At 43.5% G+C, this 26546-nt stretch overlaps 2 protein-coding genes across 5 annotated transcripts in view; both read right to left on the bottom strand.

The window, feature by feature from the left end:
- DHX40 (DEAH-box helicase 40) overlaps nt 1–26546 on the bottom strand; it is a 129222-nt gene that overhangs the window by 86057 nt on the left and 16619 nt on the right. Inside the window, exon 2 of the mRNA XM_042857918.2 lies at nt 9084–9134. The gene's annotated coding sequence lies outside the window, so the exon portion shown is untranslated. The remainder of the gene's footprint in view (nt 1–9083; nt 9135–26546) is intronic.
- Nucleotides 1–26546, bottom strand: part of YPEL2 (yippee like 2) — an 87019-nt gene that overhangs the window by 43856 nt on the left and 16617 nt on the right. The window contains exons 2-6 of one of the 4 annotated variants that reach the window (XM_065573255.1): nt 16436–16479; nt 15505–15613; nt 14318–14558; nt 12729–12767; nt 9084–9134 (exon numbers count right to left, since the gene is read on the bottom strand). In XM_065573255.1, the coding sequence (XP_065429327.1) occupies nt 14469–14558; nt 15505–15613; nt 16436–16479 (243 nt within the window). In that variant the 3' untranslated portion in view covers nt 9084–9134; nt 12729–12767; nt 14318–14468. Of the gene's footprint in view, nt 1–9083; nt 9135–9166; nt 12588–12728; nt 14559–15504; nt 15614–16435; nt 16480–26546 lie in introns of those variants that run through there. The other 3 variants (XM_065573253.1, XM_065573254.1, XM_065573252.1) reach the window with 3 other exon arrangements.

Raw genomic sequence — 26546 nt, 5'->3', positions numbered from 1 at the left:
CGCCCTCACTGGAGAGTTAAGTTGGGTGACTGGCACCTGGGTTTGCCTAACTCAAAGCCCTACCTGAGTTATCATAGCCTCACTGGCGCTCTACTCCCTGTGTGTGTGTGTTGCTAAGATGGCAGGAGGGATATCCCAGGGGTCTTCGTGCTGAGCTGCTCTATGATTCGTTCCTGGGGATTGTAGGAAAACTTGTCTGTCCTTCTGGGTGCATGGGGGGAATTGTGGGAAGGCAGTGGAGGACTATCAGCACTAGAGGGGGTTAGCCTGCGTCCTAACTGCAAAGGAGGTGGGTTCCAGCTTGAGTGAAAGCAGCCCCCCTCTATCCCCTACGCCTGGCAGAACCAGCCAGCCTAGGTTTAAAACACCACACATCAGGTGGGAGGGTTTGTGCCATGTGTAGAGGGTACCAGGGTTGGGATAGTGTCTGCGTAAGAGCCTGAGTTAATTCTGCAGTGAAGACAGATCCCAAGTCTCTGCCCTTTGTATTCTGCAGGCAGATATATTAATGCGGTGAGAACATGGGATCTGGAGTGTCTGTGTGGGGGGTGCTGTTTAGCTCAGTGTCTCTCCCCCCACTCCCTCCTTGAAGGCTTGCTGGGTGGTGTGATAGTGTTAGTACATTTATAACAGGTTATTTTTGGCTTTTGGGAACTTCAAAAAGAAAGATTTTTGGATAGTAAACTTGAGATTTTTGTTCCCTCTTACAGCTGCTTTAAAACTGAAGTGAGTGAAATGAGACTGAACCTTTTTAGCTCTCAGACTTAAACAAGGTCCCCTTTAATTAATACTGTGGTAATGCCCAGAGGCCCCAAATGAGGACAGGGCCCCATTGTGCTAGGAACTGTACAGAAACATACGAGATGGTCCCTGCCCCAAAGAGATTATAATCTAGATAGATGAGACAAGTAAACAGTGGGAGATAGAGGCATAGAGATGTGAAGTGATTTTCCCAAGATCACACTACAGGTCAGTGGCAGAGCTGGGTTAATACTCCATAAATTTTACAGGCTGAACATTCCTGATCAGACTCCTTGTGTCATATTGGGTGTCTTAGGGACGTGTGACCAGAAGGCTTCTGCCAAGTGTGGTGGGATGTATCAGCCTTTCATTTGTAACCATAATTTATTGCGTAACCAAATCGTACCAGCTGATTGTATAGGGGAAACCCAGTCTCTTTCCCCCCCCACCACCCCTCCCCCACACACTCACTCTCACCATCCATGGGAGAGCAGCACTGTTGTCAAGTTGGCCTTTTGATGCAGTAATTACTTGCCTTGACAACAGGAGATGGAAACAGATAAAGCAAACAGAGTTTTTCAGCTTCTGGAGTAACTCAGCAGCAGCCATGTGTGTGTACAAATTGTCTTCAGTGGGTTGTAGCAACAAGTCTAATTACAGAATGGAGGCTGAGGCCAGCTCTATGCTATGGGGATAACAGTGGCATAACTATGGTGCCATGGCTAGGCCGGCAAAACCCCAAAAGGGGGTTTTCTGTTGCTATAGGAACACCATCTTCCTAAGCAGTGGTAGCTAGGTTGACAGAATCATTCTTCTGTCAACCTAGCTGTGTCTACACCAGGGGTAGGGTCAACGTAGCAACAGCATGTTTGTTTGTTTTTTTACACCCCTGCCCTGAGTGCTGTAGCTATGTCAACCTAAACTTTAACTGTAGACCAGGCCTGAGAAATAAAGCTTCTAATACACATCCAGGGTTGGTTCACAGGTTACTGCTTGACAGCCAAAGGATTGACATCATATTAATTGAAGATATCCCCTTATTTAAAGCTTTGCAGGCCCCAGTGTGTATGGCAAAGGATTAAGAGGTACATTGAGATCACGAACACTTAGTTCTCATGGATTTGGTTTCAGGGATTTATATCATACACTGCATCCCTCCTGATGGTCCCATCAAGCCAAATGCATGGCTTGGTCAGAATCAGAACTTGGATGACCCTGGGTTTGTTGGGCAGACACGTCGTATTGACCTCTCTGCTAGAAGAGCCCACTTGCCGAGGCTGAACAATAACTGCTGTGTGTGTGCGGCTGTCTTTACACCAGCTCCCTCCTGCTGCAGCACAGTTTCTCATCTAGGCCAGGCCTTTCAGAGCAGATTCTTCAGCCCTCCTCCACTGAACCCTGCTCTTCCAAGTATCAGACAAACCCTCTATATATTTATATCATACACTGCATCCCTCCTGATGGTCCTATCAAGCCAAATGCATGGCTTGGTCAGAATCAGAACTTGGATGACCCTGGGTTTGTTGGGCAGACACGTCGTATTGACTGGCTGAGCTCAGGTGAGCTTTCAGATGTCGCTTTGCACATCACAGCCTGCAGGCCCCCTCCCTGTTCCTGGAGCTCATTGTGAGTTCAGGACATTCAGCACCCTGCAGGATTAGGCCCTCACTGCGTAGAGGGCCCCTTGCTATCATGCTAAAGTCTAAGGACTTAGAGGCAGGCCCCTATGCATTCAGATGGAGAGTCCAGTTAAAGGATAGGATAGCATATCTAGGGCAGTCTATTGGCCCCATAAGACCTGTGCAGAGGGCAAGAGAGAATCCCATGTCATTTTCAATGGTGGGGGTGGAACAGTTGCGTTAGCACTTTCAAAACAAGCTAAAATAAAGTGCTGTTCTAAATCTAATCAGATACAGTTTCAAATGGATTTTAGAACTGAGGTCAGCAAGAATCAGATACATTTTATAATGCTCATTTAGCTCCACAGAAGCAATTTTGGCCTTTAAGTTAGCAGCACTAAATCAGCTGAGAAATTTGGCAGGTTGTGGTATCACCTAGTGAGAGGGATGACTCATAAAAATGCTACTATGTGCGTTTGAGATGAACATGCTCCTTCCATTATTCAAAGGAATTGCTCTAAATTAAAATATTTTAAAAACGCGCAGTGTGCCTTCTTTTTCTCTAAATTACAAGCCTGGAGTATTCAGCCACGGGTGCTGATCTCGGTTTCCTTCCACTGTCACCTCTGCTTCTGGTCCATGTGAGCTGACCACAGGGAAATCCCTCTCTCTCTCTCATCATCTGACCTCGCCTTTCCTGGTGGACTTCTCTTTATTCTGCTACTATGATAGTTCATTCTCACAGCTGGTTCGGTCCCAGTTATGTTAATCAGACACACAAGCGGCCTTGAGAAAAGTCTGCCCCAAAGGAGCTCATGGGGAGATGCGGAATGGGTCGGCTTGTAAAGAGTGCTGTTTGACTTCCAGTCGAGCTCTTCCAGGAGGTGGAATTCACAGGTACAAGGGGCTCTGCTTAAGCTTAGGGAGGGATGGGGCCTGAACTATAAAGGCCAGACATTATTTGAGCCTTCCCAGAGTTTGATGGCGTTTGGACTTTAATACACTTCTGCTTAATATGGATGTTGGTTATCGAGCTGGACAAGAGACATTTCTCCTAACCCAAGCATTCTTAACTACAGTCACGTCCTGCACGAAGCTCTTCGGGGGAGGAACTATCTTTTTGTTCTGTATTTGTACAGTGCCTAATACCATGGGGTCTTGGTCCATTACTGGGCTCCTAGGTGCTACGACAATACCAACAATGGTAACTGTGTAACACACATAGAGAATGGGTCCTCCTTTGCTTCCTTTTGTCCTTGGTGCCTTTCATCCTCCCCAATCCCTCTGCAACCTGATGATTCTATGAAGTACCCCTCACCTTCTGCTCTTACCGCAGCCTTCCTGCAGCTTCTCTTCCTTTGCTGAGGGCTTCCTGCTGTGTTCCAGCATGATCAGCCTCTTCCCCACTGGTATTCCAGTGCCCTTCCCTCTCCTTTTCCCAATGTCTCCCCAACATGTCAGAACAGCCTTTCCCACCTGCTTCCTTGGACAACTCTGTAGCTTCCTCCATGGCTCTTTTGGGTGTCCCAGCCCCCTCAACCCCCTCTGATATATAAACCACATCCTGACCTAGCCCAGTATCCCTCCCCCACCCACTCCATCCTTTCCTTCCTTCATGATTCCCTGAACCCCCTCAGCAGCCTCCCTTCCCCGGCAACCTTCCAGACTAGCCCACCTCCCTCCGTGTTCCCACTGTGCTTCTCCCATCTCCACTGTGACCTCCTCAGAGCATCCCTGCCCCAGCTGAGACAGAGACTGGTTAAACCAGACACATGGCCTTATTCTCATCAGGCTGGTCCTCTAACTCTGAGGGGAATGTTTACTCCGTGCCGGATTGTGGTTGCCACTAGAAGGGCCTGTTAGGGGATGGCGTGAGGTCTAATGTTCCCACCCTTTCATTTTTCAGCCACAGGGGATGACGTAGGGCTCAGTAGCCTACATTCTCTGGCTGGCAAGGAGACCAGAACCAGCACACAGGTGTCTTCTGTCTCCATGGAAACAGCTTTAAGCCTGGGTGCCTGGGGAGGGTTTTTTCACCCTGTTGTCAGGGAAATGCAAACCTACAAGCAGCCTAGTAAAAATATAGGTTCTTTGCAGATGGAAGGAGAGAGAGAGAGAGTGGAAAGGTACTGCATCTGGGCATGTGGTAGACTACAGAAATTTGCCCTGGTGTAAAAACATTGATGTAGGTATATCAGTGCAAACCCCTAATGCAGACACAGCCCCCGTGCAAAATGGGACTTTGATTTTTGTAACTTAGCCTGGGTTGTCTGGTACACTGCGGTACAACATGTCTGCATTAGGAACTTGCATCACTGTGTCTTCATTGGTGGAAAAACCTAATATAGACAGAGCACAAGTATTTTGGAAAGGATATAAACCCTCCTGCTTCAGGATGTAGGCATGAAGGGATGTAACCCCTTCTGTAATTCAGCCTCTGCTGCAAACGTACCAAGGCAGAAACACAGATGCTTTCCTCCTGCTGCAACAGGTGATCTTACAAAACACAGCAATTTAAGGGTAACAGGTCAGCTTTAAGTCTGAATTTCCTGGCTCTTGTCAATTTAAGCTAAACCATTAACTTTATTTTAAGAGAGAGAGTGTGAGTGAGTGTGAGTGTGTGGACAGTTATTATGGAGCCATTAAAATAACACTTGAAAATTAATAAGCAGTTACAAGCACCAGATGTCCTATCCCCTGCCTTTAAGGTACAGTGTTTGGAATAGTTTTTATAGCTGTTTCTGCTCCAAGAGCCAGATAGAAATGACAAGCTCTCTAACCAGTTATATCAATTAGGAAACTGCCCTTCAGTTTAATAACTTAAATGCAAAACAACAGCCCCAAAATACAGGGATATTCCTTTCTCATTCTTGTGCTAGATGATTTTTTGCTAGTTGGCAGTTTTCCCCGCAGCTTTCTGTCTCAGGAGGGCTAATACACAAAGCATTGCACAAGGTCCTTTTTTTAATGGAAAAAAAGATGATCAGTGCAACTGGGGAAAAAAAGTGTTTAGTGGGACACCCAAGAGATATATATTATAGTATCTGAGAACCTGCTTGTAACAGGGTCTCCCCAAATCCTGCCTCAGTTCACCCACCATCCTACAAGCCAACTCGCCAGCCAGTGTCAATGAAGTTCTCACTAGCACCAGTATTTCTCTCTCTCTTCTGAGAGATGCTTTGAAACACAGACACAAGTCAGACAAACCAGGCCCTGCAGCCTGGCCCCTCCACAGGCCTCTGCCTCCAAGGGCTGCTGTTCCCATTGCATTGCACCTGCCCAAATCATTATGAACGGAGGGAATGCAGCACCTCACAAGACCTAGCTCTAACATAATCAAATATTTACTCAGGGCTTGACTGACACATTATAATCTGTCCTGAGCCAGGCACTTAGCTGCACCACATCACAATTCCCTCCCTGGTTCCCCGCTTATTCCAAGTGTAGGGTTACATGATGCAGCAATGCACACCACGGGGGTGTGATTTCTAAAGCACACTAATGTGTCGTGCACTATTTGGTCCATGTCAACTCCACTGCTGTGCACTAAAAGTTCCTTAGCATGCTTTAAATGTGTAGACAAGCCCAGAGACCATGCTGCCAGCTTGGCTGCGCTAGCCAAAGGCACAGCCTTGGACCTGCCTGCTCATATCCTGTCTCCCAGCCCAGGGGGAGTAACAGCAGCTCCATGGAGGCTGCTCTTTCCCCTCGCTGTGATCGGCCGTACAACTAATCCTCTTACTTCTCTGCACATTGTGATAAGGGTGTGGTCACAATCCTGACCTAGATGAGAACACTAGAGATGGGTCCAAGCTGCAAAGATTGGCTCCAGATTGGAGTTTCACCAGAACCTGGAGGCAATGGGATCTGGGCCCCTCATTAAAGAATTCATATAACATGATTAATTTGTAAAAAGTGCATTTAGGATAAATATAATTTAGTGAGTCATGGTCTCCCTAACGGTGAATGCAATTTACCAAACTGTCAGCCTCCTTTTGGTCATGTATTTAAAGGAGAGCTGCGTTTCTTGAATCCTGCTCTAAGGAGCAGCACCAGCATATTTTGCAGTTACAGAGCATTGTGGATCCTACAGATGAGTAAATGTGCTCCATATGAAATGGCTGTAGGAGAGGAAGGATTGTCGAGTGGTTAGGGCACCAGCCTTAGGACTCAGAAAACCTGAGTTCAAGTCCCTGCCCTGCCACAAACTTCCTCTGTGACACTAGGCAAGTCACCTAAGGGCCTAAAGATGCAGCCAGCTGGTGAGATTTTCAAAGCACCTGACTAATGATTTGGGAATGAATCAATGACTTTATAACAGAAGCTTTCACCTTTAGAAACGGTAGAATTGGGCCCATAAGAGCTTTCTTGACCATGTCAGCACTGCACTGATAGCCACACTGGCTGGTATTTTTGGAAGGGCGCAGGACCCACAACTGGTTTGCTGCTGGGAGCTGCTAGATGCAGAAAAACTGGCCACTAGTTGTGGGTGCTGAGCATTAGAAAATTCACCCTTGAGCTCTTTCAAATATCTTTCCCTGAATTCTGCAGCACAGTGCAGAAATGGGGAAGGATTGTCTGAGGACTGTCTGTAGTTCCAGGAGCCAGGAATGTCATCTGGAGGGACCAGAGCCGCAGCTGAGGTGAACTGTCATAGCTCCATTGACTTCAGTGTAACTACAAAAGTTTACACAGATTGAGGAATTAATCTCTAGGACACTACACTTTTTTGGGGGGAGGGGTAATAGGGGGACATCAAATTAATTAATTCCAATTACAGATCATTCTGAGATGCCAATTCTGCAGTCTTTACTCAGGCAAAATTGCCATTTAAGTCAGATTGGGGTCTCCTTCACGTATAATTCAGCTAAAATAATTTTATTTAAAAAGAGAGAGAGAGAGAGATGGATTTGTGACACTCTAAGCCAATGGGCTCTCAACCTTTCCAGACTACGGTACCCCTTTCAGGAGTCTGATTTGTCTTGAGTACCCCCACGTTTCACCTCGCTTAAAAACTACTTGCTTACAAAATCAGACATAAAAAGTATCACAGCATGCTATTACTGAAAAATTGCTTCCTTTCTCGTTTTTAACATATAATTATATAATAAATCAACTGGAATCTAAATATTGTACTTACCTTTCAGTGTATAGTATACAGAGCAGGATAAACAAGTCATTGTATGAATGTTTAGTTTGTACTGACTTCCCGCTAGTGCTTTTTATGTAGCCCGTTGTAAAACTAGGCAAGTATTTAGATGAGTTGATGAACCCCCTAGAAGATCTCTGTGTGCCCCAGGGGTATATGTACCCCTGGTTGAGAACCATTGGCTAAGCATCTGCCCAAGTGAATTTGCCTCCTGGTGTCTGAAAGCTCAGCATTTGTTTGAACGCTCAGCATTTGTTTCTCCAAATCCCATTAACTACACTAATGCTTGATGAGTGACAAGATTAAATGACTATGACAAACTTCTGACATTTGACTGTGTGGAAAGGGAAAGGCAGGACATGCTGCAATTAATGCCTTTGTGTACCTGTTAAATATTTGCTCTTACAACTTAAAACTGGCTGTACCTGAGTATATGATAGGGACACAACCAAGTTGTTCAGGTTTGAAACGTAGGTATTTGTTAATCAAAAAGAACGGTAGGGAGGGATTTTACAAACCTCATGTGAGCAGAAACCTTTCAAGAGTATTTTTTTTTCCTTTTAATTTCAACAAAAGGAACAAAGAGAGCAGGCCTCCGCGAGCGACTGAGAATCAAATGAGGCTGGCCAGCTTGGTGTCACCATCCAGATTTTTTAAAAAGTGAACAGCTCTCAAGGAGAGTTTGGGGTGAGGAAGAACTGGAGGATCAGGCCTCCTGAGAGGGAAAGACACGAAAGCATACGAAGAGGATGTTAAAACCCTTCCCTCACAGCACGTGGGAGACAAAATAAAGGTCCTGGAATTGGATTCACAGAGGCAAACCTCTGAACCTGTATGGAGCCCCATGGAAGTCTGTATTGATCCGATTCTAGGATCAGGGCCTTATAAAGTAAACTAGTCAGCAGGGGCTGTGGAGCACCATTTAAAGTGAAGGGGCCACATTTTTGCCCCCTCCCCCCACCTTCCTATTCCCTTCTCAGGTGCTCCCCCCGGACCCAGAAGCAGATTGACCCCACTGACTCATGAGCCCCTTCACCCAACCCCCCAAATCTGAGTGAGTGGCATCATGACCTGGTGCATAGGGTTGCAGTGCTGCTCAGGTTTGGTCCAGCCAAAAAGTGGTTTGGCCATGGCCTGAGAGACCACCCTCTGGCTCCACAGCCTGTGCTCTTTGAGATCGGGATTATATCTACCTCTGTGTTTGTACAATCCAAGTAGAGAGGCCTTGATCCTGCTTAGTGCCTGTAAGTTCCTACCGTCACAACAACAGAATAAAAACAATAATTAATAATGATGATGGGAGGCAGACTGGTGTAGTGGACAGGCAGTGGGAGTCAGGAGACCTAGGTTCTAATCCTGGCTCTGCCAGTAACCACCTGTGCGACCCTGGGTAAATCACTTCATCTGTGCCTTTTTTCCCCTCCCACCCTTCGTCTGTCCTGTCACATTAGATTGTAAACTCTTTGGGGCAGGGATTATGTTTGTCCAGCCCCTGGGAAAATAGGGCCCTGACCTTGACTGGTCCAATTTTAATACAAATAACAATAATGTGATTTGGGTATTTTCAAACTTACAGGTCAACTGAATTCCGTCCCCTTTGGTCAGTTTCCACTTTGTTCGTGGCCCTGGGGACGAAAACAGAAAAGTAGATCCACGCTTTTAATATTTGAAAACTTTATTTTCTCAAATGAGCACCAACACATATTGTAAATCTGACAAACAGTATGCTTCCCTCTAATACTGAAGAACTATGTACAATGTACAAAGACACAAAGAGGTGAAGACAAATTATCTAAAAACAAACAATTGCCTTTATTACCGAAGCAATATGACCTGAAAGAATATGCCAAAAATATAGTTAAATCAAAACAAAGAAATAAAAGTATACACAGTTTGTAAACACAAGAGCATCAATAAACAGGCTGGTATTGGAAATATTGTCTCTTCATTTTGTCAGTGGGAAAGCATTCCCATTTCTTTATGAAAAACAAAACAGTTTGTAACTACGAGAATAGCTTATTTGTGATTGTACCTTACACAACATCATTCTGCTTGCATTTAAATGTCAATTTTTTTGTTTTTATATTAAGTGTGATTTTATTTTCCCTTCCTGTTTGTTCTTTCAAAACAGGATTCTTCCAAATCAATGCATAACATTTTTGTTTCTGAACGTTCCATTTCTCAGGCCTCTCATCTGGCAAGGAAAGCTCTTACTACTTAGCTGAGCTCTGCATTTCAAATCTGTTTACCCAACAGGATGCTTGTCCAAGAACTGGTTCATATAGAAACGAAATGCATGATTAATACACTCACATATCAATTAGGAAAACGCATACAGAGAAAATTCTTAGCTGATCCTCACAAGAACCACAGATTCCATGTGCAGGTTTTGTTGCCTTTAAAATGTGTGCACCAAAAAGAGAAAATAAAAGTGTGTGCAACAGTTACTCAGCACTGCAAATAGCTCCTTACTCAACAAAACACAGTCTAATGATTTGTGCTGTTGGTCCACTTTGAGATAAACAAGAAGACCAATGAAATAAAAATTAAGGGGGAGAGGGGAGGGAAAAAAAGACAAAGAGGAGAGGGAAAAGAACTTTACTGCCAGAGATGTAAACTTGTACTTTAATTCACTATGTAGCAGCCTGGTTTATTTATATTAAAAACAAAATTAAAACCAGGATCCACATCCAAAAATATTTGCAAAGCAAATTAGAATTCCTGATTAGTTAGAATTCTCCGTCCCCTGCCCCCATTGCCCCAAGCAATGGGAAATAAAGATTCTGAGGTTGCAACTTAAATTCACTTCCACATTCTAAATCTTCATTATTTATTTTATTCTAGCCAATACTGGTGCAAGAGAATATTTCAGGCCCAGATCCTGCAATCAGATCTACTTAGGCAGATCTACGCACTTACACGGAGCCCCACTGACATTAAAGAGACTCCATGTAGGAATTAAGGTCTTCCCACGTGGATCCAATTGCAAGTCAGGGACCTCAGGCACTGAAGCATGTGCATACCTTTAAACACACATGCATTCAGATGTGCTTAAAGTTACACACATGCTTCAGTACCTTCCTGAATGGGGGGCCTCTGTTTGTAACCTGGCAATGGCCTGTGTAGGAGGTAATTTCTGCTGGATGGAACTAGAGGTTATTCGCCCTTTTTCTGCCTTGTCCGGGTGAAAAGTGTAGCATCTTAAGAAAACCGCATATATTTATGATTGTTCTTTCCCTTTAAGCATATTTTCCAACTAAGACAGAGGAAACAGTATAATTTAAAAACAAAACCCAAAAAAGTGCTCTCAGGGGTGGGTTCTGAGAAAACAGCACCAAATATATTATTTTTTAAAAAAATTAAAATATTATTTACAAAAGTATATTTCACAAGATAATGCTTATGTTCTGTATATATTATCATCTGAATATTTATTACAGGGTCACGATTCTACACAAGATAATCTGCCTGAGCAAAACATTTAAAACCTACCAAAAAGTTTAGCTTTGGGATACACTGGCTCTGATGTAAACTCAGGGGTGCCCAGAATTTGCATTGCCCAAGGGCCTTGGTGGCAGCTTGCTAGAAACTAAGGAGGGGGGCAGAAAATGGAGCAAAACTTGCAGTTTTCATCTTCGCTGAGGCTGCCACCCATGGAGACTACAAAGCCCAGTATGCAGTGCTCCACTGTGATCTGGACATTGAATGCTGGGACATGCTCGCTCTCTGTACTGCAGCTCCATCTTGGAAATGAAGGGCATGCCTTGCCTACCCTTTGATGTAACTAACTGGCTACTATTAACTGACTCGACCAATGAGATGCAAGTGGTGTGATTCTTTGGCTATGTTCTGAATATATTGTTTTGCAACTAATCAACTGAGAATGCCCTGATTGTTATAGCCTATAAATTTCATCACTCTGTTTTGTTTTCAACTCCCAATACTATCATATGTCTTAATACAGCAGGTCACAGATGAGTTAACAGTGGACCTTACATCATAAGAAGCACTTTAGGTTTAGCTGACACATGAGGGAGAACAAATATTAAATAAGTCTAGCAGGCCATTTTTACTTATCTCTTTATACAGTGTATAAAAATCAACCTACAGTCAAGTGTGTGCCTGCGTGTGCATGTGTGTGCACGCGTGTGCACATGTGCGTGCATTCGCACATTTTCCATACCAGGATTTGAGGATCTGGGCCCAGGCCTCAACTGATTGAAACCGGTGTAGCACCATGGAAGTCAAGGAAACTAAGCCAATTTACATTAACTGAGGATCTGGCCACAAATATTCAAATTTACAGTGGTCGCCATAAAAAACGCAATTTATGTAAATTGTTACCGCGTATTGCCGTCTGAGATATTATTTCTTGTTCTTAGTACACAAAGAATAAAAATTGTTGCATCTGACACCATTCTGTGCCCTTATTTTTAAGAGGTACAGCATATCCTACACTAATGGTGCAAAAAAATACAATTTACAGGGGTAACTCTGCAGTATTGAGACTGAATACTGGGGGATTATTATAGGCATGTTGGCTTTTTATTCGCGATCACTGTAGTGCATAAAATTATACTTATTCAGGGAAGATTAGCAGAGTCTAGGTATGGCTCTGTATCCCATCTGCACAAAAGCTGTTGTGGGTTATCCCTTATTTCTCCCATTTCAGATCAGATCCCTTTAGAGACTGTTTTCAGGGAAAGAGAAGAGCTTTCCAAAGAAAGCAAATAACTCCTTACTGGCCAAAACCAACAAAACGTTGAGTGGAAAGGGCAATGAAGAGAAGGCCAATGCCAGAGTCAACAAGCTAATGGGTACTGAGGGATTCTTTTTGTTGAAGGTAGCGGTGATGGAGGGGAATGAGGATGATGGAAGTAGAGTCTAGCAGAAGTCAAAGATGAAGTGGTCTTGTTATTCACCTCCGATAGGGTGAAGGCAGAAGCCACCTCCTAACACAATGGCCAAAGAAGGCATTCAGTACATCCCTTCCAGAAGTAACACTCAGTCTCCATCTTGTCACCTACTTCTGGGTAATAACCAAATATTACCAGTGATGCCATGGACACCACACTCATCTAGTGAGCAGAAGAGAAAACATCCACTTTTCACATAAGCTATTCAGGTTTTAAGCACTGGTACTGAACATAGAAGTCTAATCAAACTTCTAACTAGCCTCTCTCTCTGCATTCCTCCCTCCCCCCCACCTCCCCACTTACCAGCAAATGTGATTTTGAAATCCTCTCAACTCTGCTAACCTGAATATTGGAAAAAAAGGCGGCATTAGGGTCTAATCATCAGAAGGTTCAATTTCATAAGGAGCTATGAATCCCTGCACATTATTTTTCACTCCCTGGATTGAGAGGGATTTCCCCCAGAGAATTAACCTACTTCGAAAGAATTCCACAAACAAGAAGAATTCACTCGATGGATAATACTAATTCAGTTAAATAGGCTTGTGTTCTGCACCAGATACTGACTGGACTGTTGTAGAGGAAGCTTTGCACTGTCATTTATGTGTACACTATCTTCTTTTATACACATTCTCCCTTTCTCCCACACCAACAACAAAGATGGCCCATAAAAATTAATTTACAAAAATTAAAGTAGGACTTGTCCGCTGCAGTTAGATGTTGAAACCTCTTCTCCCCCTACAACTCCGAGGCTACCCCATTTGGGGGATGCTAAGTTTCAGTCTTCCAGAGTATGAAACAGGTTTTTTAAAATACCAGGAGTCGAGGTTGGGAGGGATACATCAGGGCTTGAAATAGCCACCTATGAAACATGATATTAACAGCCACCAGAGACACTAACTGTTCCATCACATCTCTGCTGGATTCAAAGAGTGGAGATGATGGCTGGAGTCTGAAGTTTTAAAGATCCTATTAAAGCCATTTTCCCATTACATATTAGGATGACTGGATCCCAAGCTATAACATTGCCAATGGGAAACAGATTCGCCCTAACGGCACACAGTAAGGATTGGAAAATTAATATGGCATCATATGTTTCTGAGTTTGCCTACAGCCTTCTCCCCCTACATATTTTCCTAGCACATGCCCGAGTTCTTGCATGTCTGTCATATCTCCTAAACTGCAGCATCAGCCCCACTACATTACATGATTTGACTCCTCCTCTCTCAGTTGCCCAGGATCAGAATTTTGTTTCCCCAGCAGTGCTGAGGTCGTAGCCATGCTCTGATGGGACGGTTTGCCCATCCGCTATGAAACAGGAGGAGGGAGAAGCAGAAGGAGAGAGCTTGGGGAATCTCTATAGCCATCAAGCTCGACAACAAGAAGTTCACAAAAGGCGACTGTGTGAATAGTATGAAACAACCTATCAAAAGATGGAATTGCACATCAGTTTCAGGAATTAGCTAGCAAGGGGCTTTTGGTTACAACTTGTGCTCAGCCAGCTTAATCTGGAGCTCGGCTTCTGGAACAGCAGGTTCGAGATTCAGAGAGAACGCAGTCATGAGGTATATTTCTGTCCATCGTTTCAAGCCTTGGTTACCAGGACTTAAAGGAAAAGCAGTTTCGTTCCTGCTTACTTCCCCTCCTACCCCGTCCCCTTCTTCTCTCCTCCTGCCCAAAACTCTGGTCTCCCTCCCACACTGAGACCCTCTGATAAAAGGCCAACGAAGAGCCAACTTCAGTTTGTACTTTGACATTCATAAACATGGAATGCTGTCAGGCATTTGGTGCATTCTCTTAGCCAACGCCAGAACATAGAGAGAAGCAGCCAGGGTCAATTCACAAACAGATAAAAAGCAAAGAGACGGAGAGACAGAAATTTAGAGGCCAGTCACCAATAAAGATGGAGAAGGGTGTGAAGATGTTCCCAAATGGCAGAGCCTCTAAATGCATGGAACCAAGCGTTCGGTCACTCTCTCACTCTTGGATATAATGTTCTGTCGGATGGCATTCTCTTACACGCTGGTTTGGCTGGGCTCTTCCCATTCAATCCCAGCCATTATCCTTGATCATGTGAGCTAGTTCGATGATGTATTTGCCTTCTTTATACTTCTGGCTGCTCTCAAAAGCGTGTTCCTAAAAAAAAAAAAAAAAAAAAAAAAAAAAAAAACAACCACACACAGAGAAGGTGGAGTTAGCAGGAGACTTGAGACGTATGGAAAAGAAAGTGCAGTCTAGTGATTAGAGCAGGGGTCTGGGAGTCAGGAGTCATGCATTCCACTCTCAGCTCTGGGGCACAGAGCGCAGGATTATGGGATCCTGTTGACTTTCAGGAAACTTTTTGTTTTCAGGAATCCTAGACTCTAGTCCCACTCACACTACTGGCTAACAGGTGTCTGGACTTCGGTAAATCCCTTAATCTCTCGCTGCCTCCTGTTAGACCAGGGTTCTCAAACTATTTCCATAGTCTATACTACATCTTTATAAAGAGATTACCTTGTGGACACCTCTCGTCCCAAATGCGTAACATCCCTAGAGCAGCTCAAATAATTGCTTATATGAAAAAGTAACATTAGGAATGCATCTAATTCATTTTTAGCTGCCTTTAATGTGAGTTACCAGTGGAAACACAGTGAAGAAATCAGGATCATGTGACCAGCCACCTCTCTGCAGGCCACCAGCAAGTGCTCCACGGATCACAGTTTGGGAACCATTCAGTTCAACTAGAGTATAGCTTCACTGCAGTTGGGAGTGTGTCTCCCAGCCCAAATAGACAGACATGTACTAGCTCCACTTCAGCTACTGTGCTAAAAACAGCAGTGTGGACATTGCAACACGAGCAGTGACTATGTATAGTAACATATGGCCTCTGGCACAAAGAGCTTACAGTCTAAATATCCAAGACAGACAAAAGGTGTCAGGAAAAACAGAGGCACAGAGAGGGGACTCAGTAGATCAGCTGAAGAGCCAGGAATAGAACCCAGGTTTCTGACTCCCACTTCAGTGGTCTGCCTCATTATACACACACCTTCAAAAAGGGATAGGGACAAATGCATCCACACGAACAACAAACGATACTCACATATTTCCAGCCCAGTGTGGTTTTGCAGTTTTCACAATAAATGTCTGCAACTGCGTGTAATCCTGTTAGTAACACCCGCTCCTCTGCGGGGCCGCAACCCACATTAACTCTGAGAGGGAAGGGAAGAGAAAGATATGGTTCCTATCAAAGTATTGCTTCCTTTTTGCACACTGCAAGAACCTTTGCAGCAATTTTGTTGCTGTACTGGAAAATATAAACTGGAATCTCTAACAATAAATTCTACAGCTATTCTAAAAATAGAAGTTTCCTTTCACAAGAAATGTTGATACTTCAAAATTATGTTCTGTTCATATCAGAATGAAGAGATGAAATATTGAATATTTTCACTCAATGAAAAATTCCTAAAAACACTGAGCTGGAGAATTTCAATGTTTTCTACTGAAATGAAATAATTCAACATTTCAGAGTGAAATTTTCATTTTGAATTTGAAATGAAATTTTTCATTTTGATTTTCACAAATGGAAAAAAGGACATTTTTGTTGAAATCCACGTATTCCCAAGACAAATGCTGATTTCCTGAAAACCATATTTGTCTAAAGGAGATTCTTTTCAATAAAAATGATTTGCCAGCTCTAAAAAAAGTCACTAGTATTTAGCACTTATATACTTCTTTATATTTACAAAGCTTTGATTGATTGGTCCTCACTACATCCCCTGAGAAGTGATTATTTCTCAATCCCATGACAAAAAAAAACTCTTATTCCAGCCCCTTATCTGAAACCTAAAGGCAAAGTCAAGTGTGAATTAGTGTGGTTTCCTTTCAGTCACTCTAAAGCAATGATGCAAGCTCAAAAGTCAGTGCCTTTCAGTCACAAAAAAAGGCAACTCTTTCTCCTTATTTTAACCTCAGGGTGATATATATTTGTATCCCAAAAGATGGAACAATGACATTTATGAAGTAACACTCACACTGAATTGAAGAGGTATGCTCGCCCTTGGCTTCCTTGAAAGGACTAAAAGGCAAGAAAACAGAAATCAGTCGGTTGATAGGAAGCCATCCTGTGCATGAACAGTACCCAGATAGCAACGTTATTGACTTCAAAGGGAAGTTGGAGCCACTGATAGTGGAGTTCTGAGAAATGCACATTATTACAGTATGCAAGATGGAGAAGGCAGAGAATGAAACATCCGTGGAAGATGAGAGCTGATTAATGAAGGTCTGTCCTGGAAATGGAAATGGAAAGTGAACCAGCCTGTCTCAAATTCTAATGCATGCACATTTTAAAAGGGACACTGGCAGCCTACTTGGAACCTTACCTGCTTAATTATCACTTGAGATTATCAGCCCTCGCAGCACTGTGAAAATCCAATGTACTTTTCACAAATTAAACTCTATGTTTGTTTGTTTTCTGCATTCCGGTAAAAACTAAAAGTCAGTTTCACTTCCTGGTTCTCACGCACCAGTTCAATGCCATTGCTCATGGGTTTCCAATCTCAAACAAACCTTACCCCAAATTATTACTTTAAATTCCGTTTCTAAAAACAAAACCTAAAATTTGGACCTAAGCTACCTGACAGCATCGCTTCAATATTTCGAACACGGCTCTGACAGTTTGAAGTGCCTCCATCCATGAAGGAGACGCAGAAATATATGTTACTATTATTTATTTGTATCCCCATCAGGGACCAGGGCCCCACTGTGCTATGTGCTGTACACGTATATATTGAAAAAGACAATCTCTGGTCCAATGAGCTGACAAGCTAAGACCCCAGTCTTGCAAAGCTTTATGCAGATACTTAAATGTATGCACTCTAAGCAGCCCCATAGATGACAATGGGATTACTTACAATGCATAGTTAAGCGCCTTTCTCAAGCCAGGTCTACACTACAAATTTATATCAGTAAAATTACATTGCTCAGGGGTGTGAAAAATCCACAGCCCTAAGCAACTCAGTTATACCAGTCTAACCCCCGAGATTCTCCCGTTGATTTAGCAACCACCTCTTGCAGAAGCTCTCCCGTTGGTGTAGTAGCATCTTCACTAAAGCGTTACAGTAGTGCAGCTGTGCCGCTGCAACTTTTAAAGTGTAAACCTGCCCTGAGTCTTTTCAGGATCAGGGCCTAAACATATGACAAGAGACAGCTGAGTAGAGAGAAACAAACAAGGAAAGGGAAGGATAAGGGAGCAGTTAAACTGTCACATTTGGTAGCATTAGCGGCAATTGTGGCATTCCCAGTGCCTGGCCATATAACATTCACAATGATAAAACAGTATTTTGCAATGAAAGGTTGGAAGCAACGGCCACCTCTGACTGGGACACTTCAATAACACTGCTTCCAAGCACCTACAAGCTCCATTTGTGTCTGGCCTGTAATATTACCTGCAACAATGCCTCGCTGACAGGAGCAGCTAATAGTGGAGCAATAATACAACCTGTGTTTTTAATGTGCTTTGACAAGCGCCCATTGAATTAAACATTTTGAACTTCCCCATAGTTCTCCCTCCTCACAACTGTTAACGTGAGGGAGGTGGTGTGGACTAGGTAATGACAAGGTAACATTACTCTGTTTATAGATGATATGCACACCCAGTGATAAAGGTGTGGCATCCATAACCGTGCCCTGTAGAGGCATTAGTATTTTTTTGTTTGTTTGTCTATGACTGCTCTATTTGCAGGTTAAAGAGAAAAGGCAGGCTCAGGTCAGTGGAGCCAATACAGAGGGAGAGCTACTGGGTCAGAATGGGTAAAGGCTACTTTGCCAGGAGGACAGCTTTCAAGATTTAAATTAATTTTATCCCCTTAGCAATTTGTTTCATTCGGGGGGATGTGAACAGCTGGCAGCAGAGGGGCTGGCTCCAACTGACACAGAAGGGATCACTTGGAAAGTCTCTATGGAGAGACTTCCCTACACAAGGTCCTGTTCGTCCGTGAAGCTGCTCCCAGGAATTCACTCAGCAAGATTCGAGACAGGGCACGGCAAATGCCAAAGTGCCCGTGGTCCCCCAGACAGCAAGGCCACAACCCAGCCGCAGTGCCTTGTTCCACACTGTACTCTTCATGCCATGTAATTTACGCTAACACACCGCATCTCTCTCTCCTTCTAGTGGATAAGCCACATATAAAGGTTTACGACGTTGATGCATCCAAGCTAACAGTCCCAGTCCTTTAGCTTAGGCACTAGCAGCAGATGTTTTCAGATCCAGGGTTGCCAAATTCAATCCCTACACATGACCCCCAACAACGAAGGTCACTATATTCAGTTTAGGGAAGGCTCCATCTTCCCAGAGAGAATGTAGCACATGGTATAATGTTTGAAAATACAGAGTGATTGGAAATGTCAGATTAATCCAAGAGGTATTTCTTCTCTGCACAAGCGTAGCTGTAAGTGTTGGTGGCACACAGCTCTTTAATGATCTTATATAGAGAGAACCCCTGCATCACACATCCTATTCATTTCAAATACATGCAGGAGAAATTTACTGAACCATGTATGAGATTAAATTCATTAAAGTCTGGGTTTAACCCCCCCCCCCCGACAAGAGAACACGTTCCGCCCCCTCTGGCTGCAGCTCAGTGTATTTCTTGGCACTAAGCTACTTTTCAGTCACAGCACCATGGGGCCTGCAGAAAGCTCTATGCCTGCAAGCATGCAGCAAGAGCCTTCCAGTCACGGACTGAAGGAGAGCATGTGGGAAAACCAATGCTGTGGGGCAAGCTGACAAAACACCATATCCAGCTGCCTGAGAGGCTCAGATGGCAGCGATGGCGCTGCCAGCTACGGAGGAGCTGCCTGCCAAGATGATTCAGACAGAAGCCCAAGATTAGCTGCCAATGGTGGGGAAAAGAAGTTTGTGGGCTCGGAGAAGATGCCGGAGGCACCTCTGCGCTCTCTTGGCATAAGCCCTGGATCCTGTGCAGTGAGAAATGCCTCATTTCCCAGGAAGCAAATTAACTAGGACGCATGGCTCAAGCATGTTTGTGAAATTGTATTTATTAGAGCAGCTTCTTTAAATCTCTCCTCAGCACTGAAGTCCTGTATTATGGTTATTCTCATCTGTATGACACTGCACAATCTAATGTATCTGAGCTGACAGCGCTACAGAATACTTGGTGTACTGAACATTGTACTGCCAATGTCGGGTAAATAAAGATGGGATTCTGTAAGCTAATGGCCTTCATGCCAAGGCTGTCTCTCCCCTTTGGAAGGAATAAACTGGGGCTGGCTCTGTGTTGTGCTCTACAATGACACGTGCAAAAGGCATTTATTCTCCAGGCTGCAAGGGCTGCATAGAGGTTCTATGAATTTGGATGGATGGATCCTGGGTGGGTGATCTGGATCAAGCAGGAGGGATCCTCGGGGACAGAGGCCCTTGCCACTAATCAAAGCAGGATGAGAGCAGCTAAAACTCACTAACCTTCCACTCCCTCCCAGTAAATAGTTTTCCATAAACACCAAAGTGACTGAGTTTGCCAATAACAACAGCTATGGGAGCAGAGTTTTACTGGAACAGAAATAGCAGTTTCCATTATTGCTGGCTATCAGTCAGTCTTTAATAAAGAACAAAACCAAGCCCTTAAGCTTTGCGTCAGAGGCTCCCTGAACATTACTCCAGCCAATTGCTAGAGGATTGTGGTGTCCTCCTGGTGGGCCCCCTCCTTCCACTTTAGGTCAGGACATGATCTCAAGGATCCTGAAGATCTATGGGCCTTTTGTTCTGGAGAACTACTATTTTCTCTCAATGGCATCTCTACCTTATAGTGCCCGAAATGAAGCACTCATCCCCTGGTTTGAAGTATAGCCAATAATGCTCCACATAGTCACTATGCATAGTGCACCTACGCAAAGGGTATCCACCAGCTTGAAGAGGTCACCAAAGGATGATCAACTTCACCAACTATCAGCTGTGGTTTTCTTACTTCACTTCGAGCCAAAAGCTTGCAACTCTCACCTGAGTGTGCTGCCTTTATTGCCCACCCAAATACACTCATATTAGTCAGCAGCTGTTGCCTAAGGATATTGCTGTCACTGAAGCACACTCTCTTTACCATCAGTCTGTGGCCACTGCACAATACTGTCACCTTCAGGGATGCCAGGCTGGAACTTTCCCACATCCCAGCGCTCAGCATTTGGTGCTGCTGATGCTGTCTTTCAAGAAACATCCCCCCACCTCAGGAGGACTTTGCAAATGCAGATAGAGGGGAAGTAATAGAAAGGGAACAGGTGTGTCATATTTTGGGCTTGTATCCTCAACACATTCCCTTTACAATACAATAAAACCCAGTGGAGGAGCCAGAACCTCCTCTTTCTGTTCCATCTCTAGAAGGACTGATGTGCTGCAGTGATCATGATGAAATCACAGGAACTATCATATCCTAACCTAAGCAGACGTTCCCTGCACAGTCCCCCCCAAACTGTTCTGCAAACACATTTGCTTTGCATCAAGTAGTGACAGACAGTAATGTGGATAGTTTCCACGTCATGCATTTTTTCAAAGCAGATTTTGTGATGTGAATTAAAATTAAAAACATTTATATTATATATCTATCTATATAGATAGATAGATATAGATATAGATATAGATACACACACACACACACACACACACACAAAATCCAGACTTCTTCCCCTCTAAAATACAGTTCCCGGGACATACTTTCCAATCCAAATCAAAGAAATGGAAAGGATTTTTTGTTTCCCATTGAAAGGCCAAGCCATTTTTTTCTCTCCTTTGCTAATTTCGGAAGTTTGGCTAGAAACACAGCTTGCCACGCTTGCAACAGAATTTTCCCTCCCTTCCTTCCTTCTTCCCCCACCCCACATCAATGTCTAGACTTTTTGGTTAGGAGGGAAAGATGAGAAAATATACATAATCTTCATCTTGACTATCAGTATTCAAATCCCCTTCTGCATCTGGGAGTTCCATTCAGCATGTAGACATCTAAAATGGGTATCCAGGTAATGCCCTAAACAGGTGATTTGAATATCCAATGGAGAATCATGAGTCGATGAGACAGGCATTCAGGCATTATCAAGAGCAAAGTTCCAATCATGCCAAAATACCCTATTCTGCAGCCCTTCTCTCACTAAGTGCTCAATTCCTCACCTTCTTGCCACAAGAAATGGAGTCAATAGCTGAATCCAGATTTCAAACAGCCACAAGCTTGGAAGTATTTCAATCTGTTTTGTTTTGGTCCATTTGCTAAATTCTGATCTGGATTTAAAACGTCCGAATTTCTGCCATTCTGATTAAATTTATATTCCACCCTCTGGAAAACAGGTGCTGCTCTTCCAGGACTTTCTTGAGCGGAGCAATAGTGCATGGGACAAGTATAGATTAAAATAGGGACAAGGCTGTTCATTTCCTTTTCCTACCATCTTGTCCAAAGCTCCATTTGCTTCCCACCTCAATCACCTGCTTATACCTACCCAATCCTTTACTGTCAGTGAACACTGGATGCATGGAGGGAATCTTTCATTTATAGTCAGCACTGCAGCAGAAACCTATGAAATCTGAATATGAACCAAACACACACACCCCCCTTCTATCTTTCCTAGTAGTAAGGATTTCCCTTGCACTCACTCAGCAGTCCCATGCATTGAACAGATGACAGGATTAATTTCCCAAAGTCTTTGTGATGGAGTTAGACAATAGTGCAAAATGTGATTAGCGCCAGCTGGAAGACCAAGCAGCAGCTGCCAGACACGGCACCATGATCCCAGCAGACCAGATCAGGAAAAGAACACATCTACCTACGCTGTAGGCAGCCTCTACACGACCCAATGAAACAAAGATGAAAAGGTAACTGATCCCACTGAAATCCAAGAGGAGAGAGGAATCTGCAGCCTCACCCTGTTGGTTAGTTCTGTGAAAGCTACAATTAAGTCTCATTGCAAGAACGAGTTCAGGAGCAGAAGGACCAATGTTTGTGCTGGAGCTCTAGGGAAGTCTACATTGTCTGAGTGTAATGGGAGGGGACAGTGAAGGGAGGCGCCCGCTGATCAGATACTTATATGGAGGACAGTTTTATGTACCCTGTTATTTTCCTGTCAAGACAGACTGATGAAAAGAACAGAGAGGGAAAGACATATTGGGAGCTCCTGGATTTAAAGGGTCCCTTATATTCATAGGCGAAAAAAATCATCCAATTATTCTATTCAGAGAGAGTTTTGTTATCTCTCTCCCCCTGCCCTATGCACACTCTTTTTATTTTTTAAATTACTAAGGACATTTGCATGAAGACAGTCTCTGCTCCTGACTCTGCATTTAAACTCTTAAGCAGAGAGTCTGTTTTCATGGTAATGTCCCTCAAGGGGGCACGAGTGTGATCGAGACTTAAAGTGGAGCCAACTGGGTCGCATGCAAGTCCTTGCGGATGAGGGGGCGTTGTTACACGTTAAGCCATCTGAGTCATAAAATTTCCTTTTGAACTGATGAACACTGCTGTCTTATTCCGTTCTACTGAGGCTCTTACACCATGTCCACCAGTGTGGTATTTTTGTGAGTGACAGACCCTTGAAACACTGTATTTGGGGGTTTCTTTGGTGAAGATGTGGACTTGATAAAAAACAAAGTAAAACTATTCCCATAACAGTCAAAGGGTGAACAAATCTAATAGCAAACAACGTGCTTTGGTCTCTGATGATAATATTTTATTTTGGGGACTCTGTTATATAAATGGGGAGCAGAATCTGTTTGCCACACACACATATGTATATATATATATATATATATATATATATATATATATATATATATATATATATATATATATATATAGCATTGCAGAGACATTTTATTTTCCACATCCACATGCCGTTAATATCTATCCCAGCTGAAGGCTCCTTAATGGAGAACTCCAGCCAGTTCTCTTTGCCGCAAACCTGGCTGAAGCTGTTAGAAGATCCTGAGTGTTTCCAGTTATTAGCTCCACAGAAGATGGATCTAAATGTGAGTTCCAATGTAAATTCATCCCCAGTGCTTTCCACATTACCCTGTTAACCCTGGCAGCAATGGGTGTTTGCAGCTGACAAAGTCTTTGATTAGCCCCGGAGAGGAACTCAATTACCATAGAAACATTTAGCTGAAGTCAGATAGGAAAGGTCAGCTCAGCTGAAGGATCTGATCCCGTCAGGGCACAGAGAATAATTCAGATCTATTTTTAGTCAGAACCCCAATTCTGACTCCCAATAGGCATTCAGAGATTGCTTTTTTATATTTGCCTTCCAGTGTCTTTGCTTTCAGGGTGCTGCACTCGCTTCATGTGTTGGAGCTTTTCTCTCTCTAACCATCACTTACTATTTTATTTACTTTTAAGCTAGGATTCTCCTTCAGTCTTTTGATTCTAGCAGTTTAGGACATTAAGGAAAAACACCAAACACCATGAGACTCGCTAAAAAAAATTGCAAGAATTGGCAACACTCTTAATAGTACCACCTAGAAGCCATAACTAAGATCAGGGCCCCATTGTGCTGAGTGCTGTATGGACACGTAGTACGACAAGGAGAAAGGAAGTATTAACATCCCCATTTTGCAGATGGATAAGAGAGGCCTGATTACCTTGAATTCAATGGAAGTCTTCCTAATTATTTCAGTTCAGCCTAAGGACCAATTTTTAAAGGTATTTAGATGCCAAACTCTCACTGATTTCAGTGGGAGTTAAGTGCCTAAACACCTATAACAATTTGGCCCTTATGTGACTTGCCAAAGTCCCATGGGAAGTCTTTAGCTGAGCAAGGAGAGCTCTTGTGTCTCAGTTCTGTGCCCTGAACACAAGGCCACCAGGGCCTTTCTAACAATATATGTATAGAGGCAACTAAAGGTTTATTTTTACCAATCTGGGCTGCAGTTTGGTAACAACCTTGGCCAAGTCACCAGTCTAAACAAGAATCTGTGGCAGTATCCTGGTTAAATAAAGACTGGGATCGAAGAGGCATGTGCAAAGGACCTTTCATCTTTATATTAGGCAACTTCTGCACAGATTATTTGCAAATGTGGGCTTTAAAAACACCTTTAGCCACCTTATTTTCAGAGAGCAAACAATAATGCTCATTCCTGGATTTGACTCAGCTCTAGTACTGGAGTTGATAAAGAGTTACTGAGTAAAATCTTCATGCAGTTTAACCTGTGGCCAAGCCTAGCTTGCCGGATTAGAATATAAGAGAATACAGACTGACTCCAGTTCTGCTGGTATTCCCTATTCCCACCCACCCCCACACCACAGTAGCTCCTTGTTTCTAAACATTAGTATTTCCATCTCCCTGTTTCTATCCTAAAGCAGAAGCATTAGCCATTTTATGTGCACAATTGTGCCTGTTCCAAATTGGATTCCTGTACTGCAGAACAAACAGAGCCAACTAGTTGATCAGCAGCAGGACAGAGCTCTGGCTTGTTTGTGTCATTACAACACTAGTGTATGCAGCAAAGGGATGCTCCATCAGCAATGCAGTCCTATCTGTCAGAAGGATTGGTTTACTTTCCTTACCCCCCTTCCTTTTCTTCTTCCAGCCCCAACTCTTATCTGCTGGTAACCCACTTACTAAGCAACATCACCAGAAAGCTCAGCTGGAAGAGTATGTTTCAAGCCCACTGACTGAACAGGCAAAAATGATCTGAGGGCAAGAAACCATCGTTCCGTATATTTATAGACACCAGTATGCTTGGCCATAGTGCTAGGTTTGTGATGATTTAGGAGTTTATTTGTGAGTTAACAACTTGAACTTTAATGGAAAGAAAGATGGGAAAATGTAGTTCTAAAATGTGCTGTGAGCTCTGGAATTCTGTGCTGTGAAATTAACTGGCTTGCCTTTCTCCAATCTGTGCTAGTTGCTCTCAAGTCTTTCCAGAGTAAGAACAAGTTTAATGAGCTAGTCCCTAAATCATGACTGACTGCAGAATCCTCTCCAGGTTCCATTAATTCCACTTGTCCTCCAGCACATTAGGGACCATGAATGGTTAAATAAAACTTTGAGCCAATTCTGCTTTGTCTACGTTACATATAGAACCAGATCAGGGGAACTGGTTACAACACTATTCCACCTTGTAGCGTAGATGTGACCTAACTCAATTTTAACTGTGTTCCTGAGTTTCAGCATTGGTCCTTAATGTTATTTGAGCCCCAAAGTAGAAGTGGAATTACAGCGAGTTGGCCAAACTCATCTCTGGGTTAATTAAATTACTTCAGTTTGGCCTATGTAAATTATTCCTCTGTCAGTTTCAACTGAATGCAATATTCTCTTCAGTTTCCTCTCTTATTGCTACTGTGCAACATTAAACAGCTTTCACCTCGGAACGAGCTGCATTTCAGGTATGGAGTAAGTGAGCCTTATGTGGTGCTGGTATCTGTTTGCAATGTGCTGCTCTGTTATTCTTTGTAATGAAAGGCAATAGGTAGTAGAGAAATGAGACATTATTTGGTTATTATTCCATTAACCAGCAGCTGCAAGTGCCCGTTAAACTCCTCACTTCCACCCACACCCAAATGGCACAGGCCTTGCTCTGGAAGCTCAGTTGGCTACAGTCATGCTGCTGATAAACACCTTTTGTCCGAACAGGAAGCATCTCAGCCCTTTCCCTGCACAGGATAGGTGGGGAGAGACTGAGGGCAACGACGGTACTAAAGGTCTATCCACCCACCCACCCACCCCCCTCTGCTATATTAGTGCCACTACCACCATACCAAGAGAGCTACATTCTCCTATGTCAGCCAAAGTCTCATGGGATGTCACTTTTGACTGAGAAAAAGCTCACTACCAGCAAGTGGAGTATTTAGACAGGTCTCTCAGCCAGGTATGCTGAAATGGAGACTGCTACAGCACACTACCCAGCACATCATAACAAATCGATGGCCCCCTAAGAACTGTGTGGTTGTCACTGTGCTGCAGCTGATTCTGTGCAATAGGGGGCAGCAGTGTACACACATACAGTAGCCACTTCATTAACCACGTAGTGGTAACTTCACATCCACAGCCTCTCTTTCACTGGAGGAATAATTTTACACCAGCTGGCTCTCTATTCCTCGTCTCATTCCATCACATAATGGAAGAAGCCTAAAAGCTTAAGAGTGGGATTCCCAAAGG

This window comes from Chrysemys picta, chromosome 19, assembly GCF_011386835.1.
Source record: "Chrysemys picta bellii isolate R12L10 chromosome 19, ASM1138683v2, whole genome shotgun sequence".
Taxonomy (NCBI): Eukaryota; Metazoa; Chordata; order Testudines; family Emydidae; genus Chrysemys; species Chrysemys picta.
The sequence above is the reverse complement of the archived record's forward strand: the minus strand, read 5'-3'. Positions and strand labels throughout refer to the sequence as shown.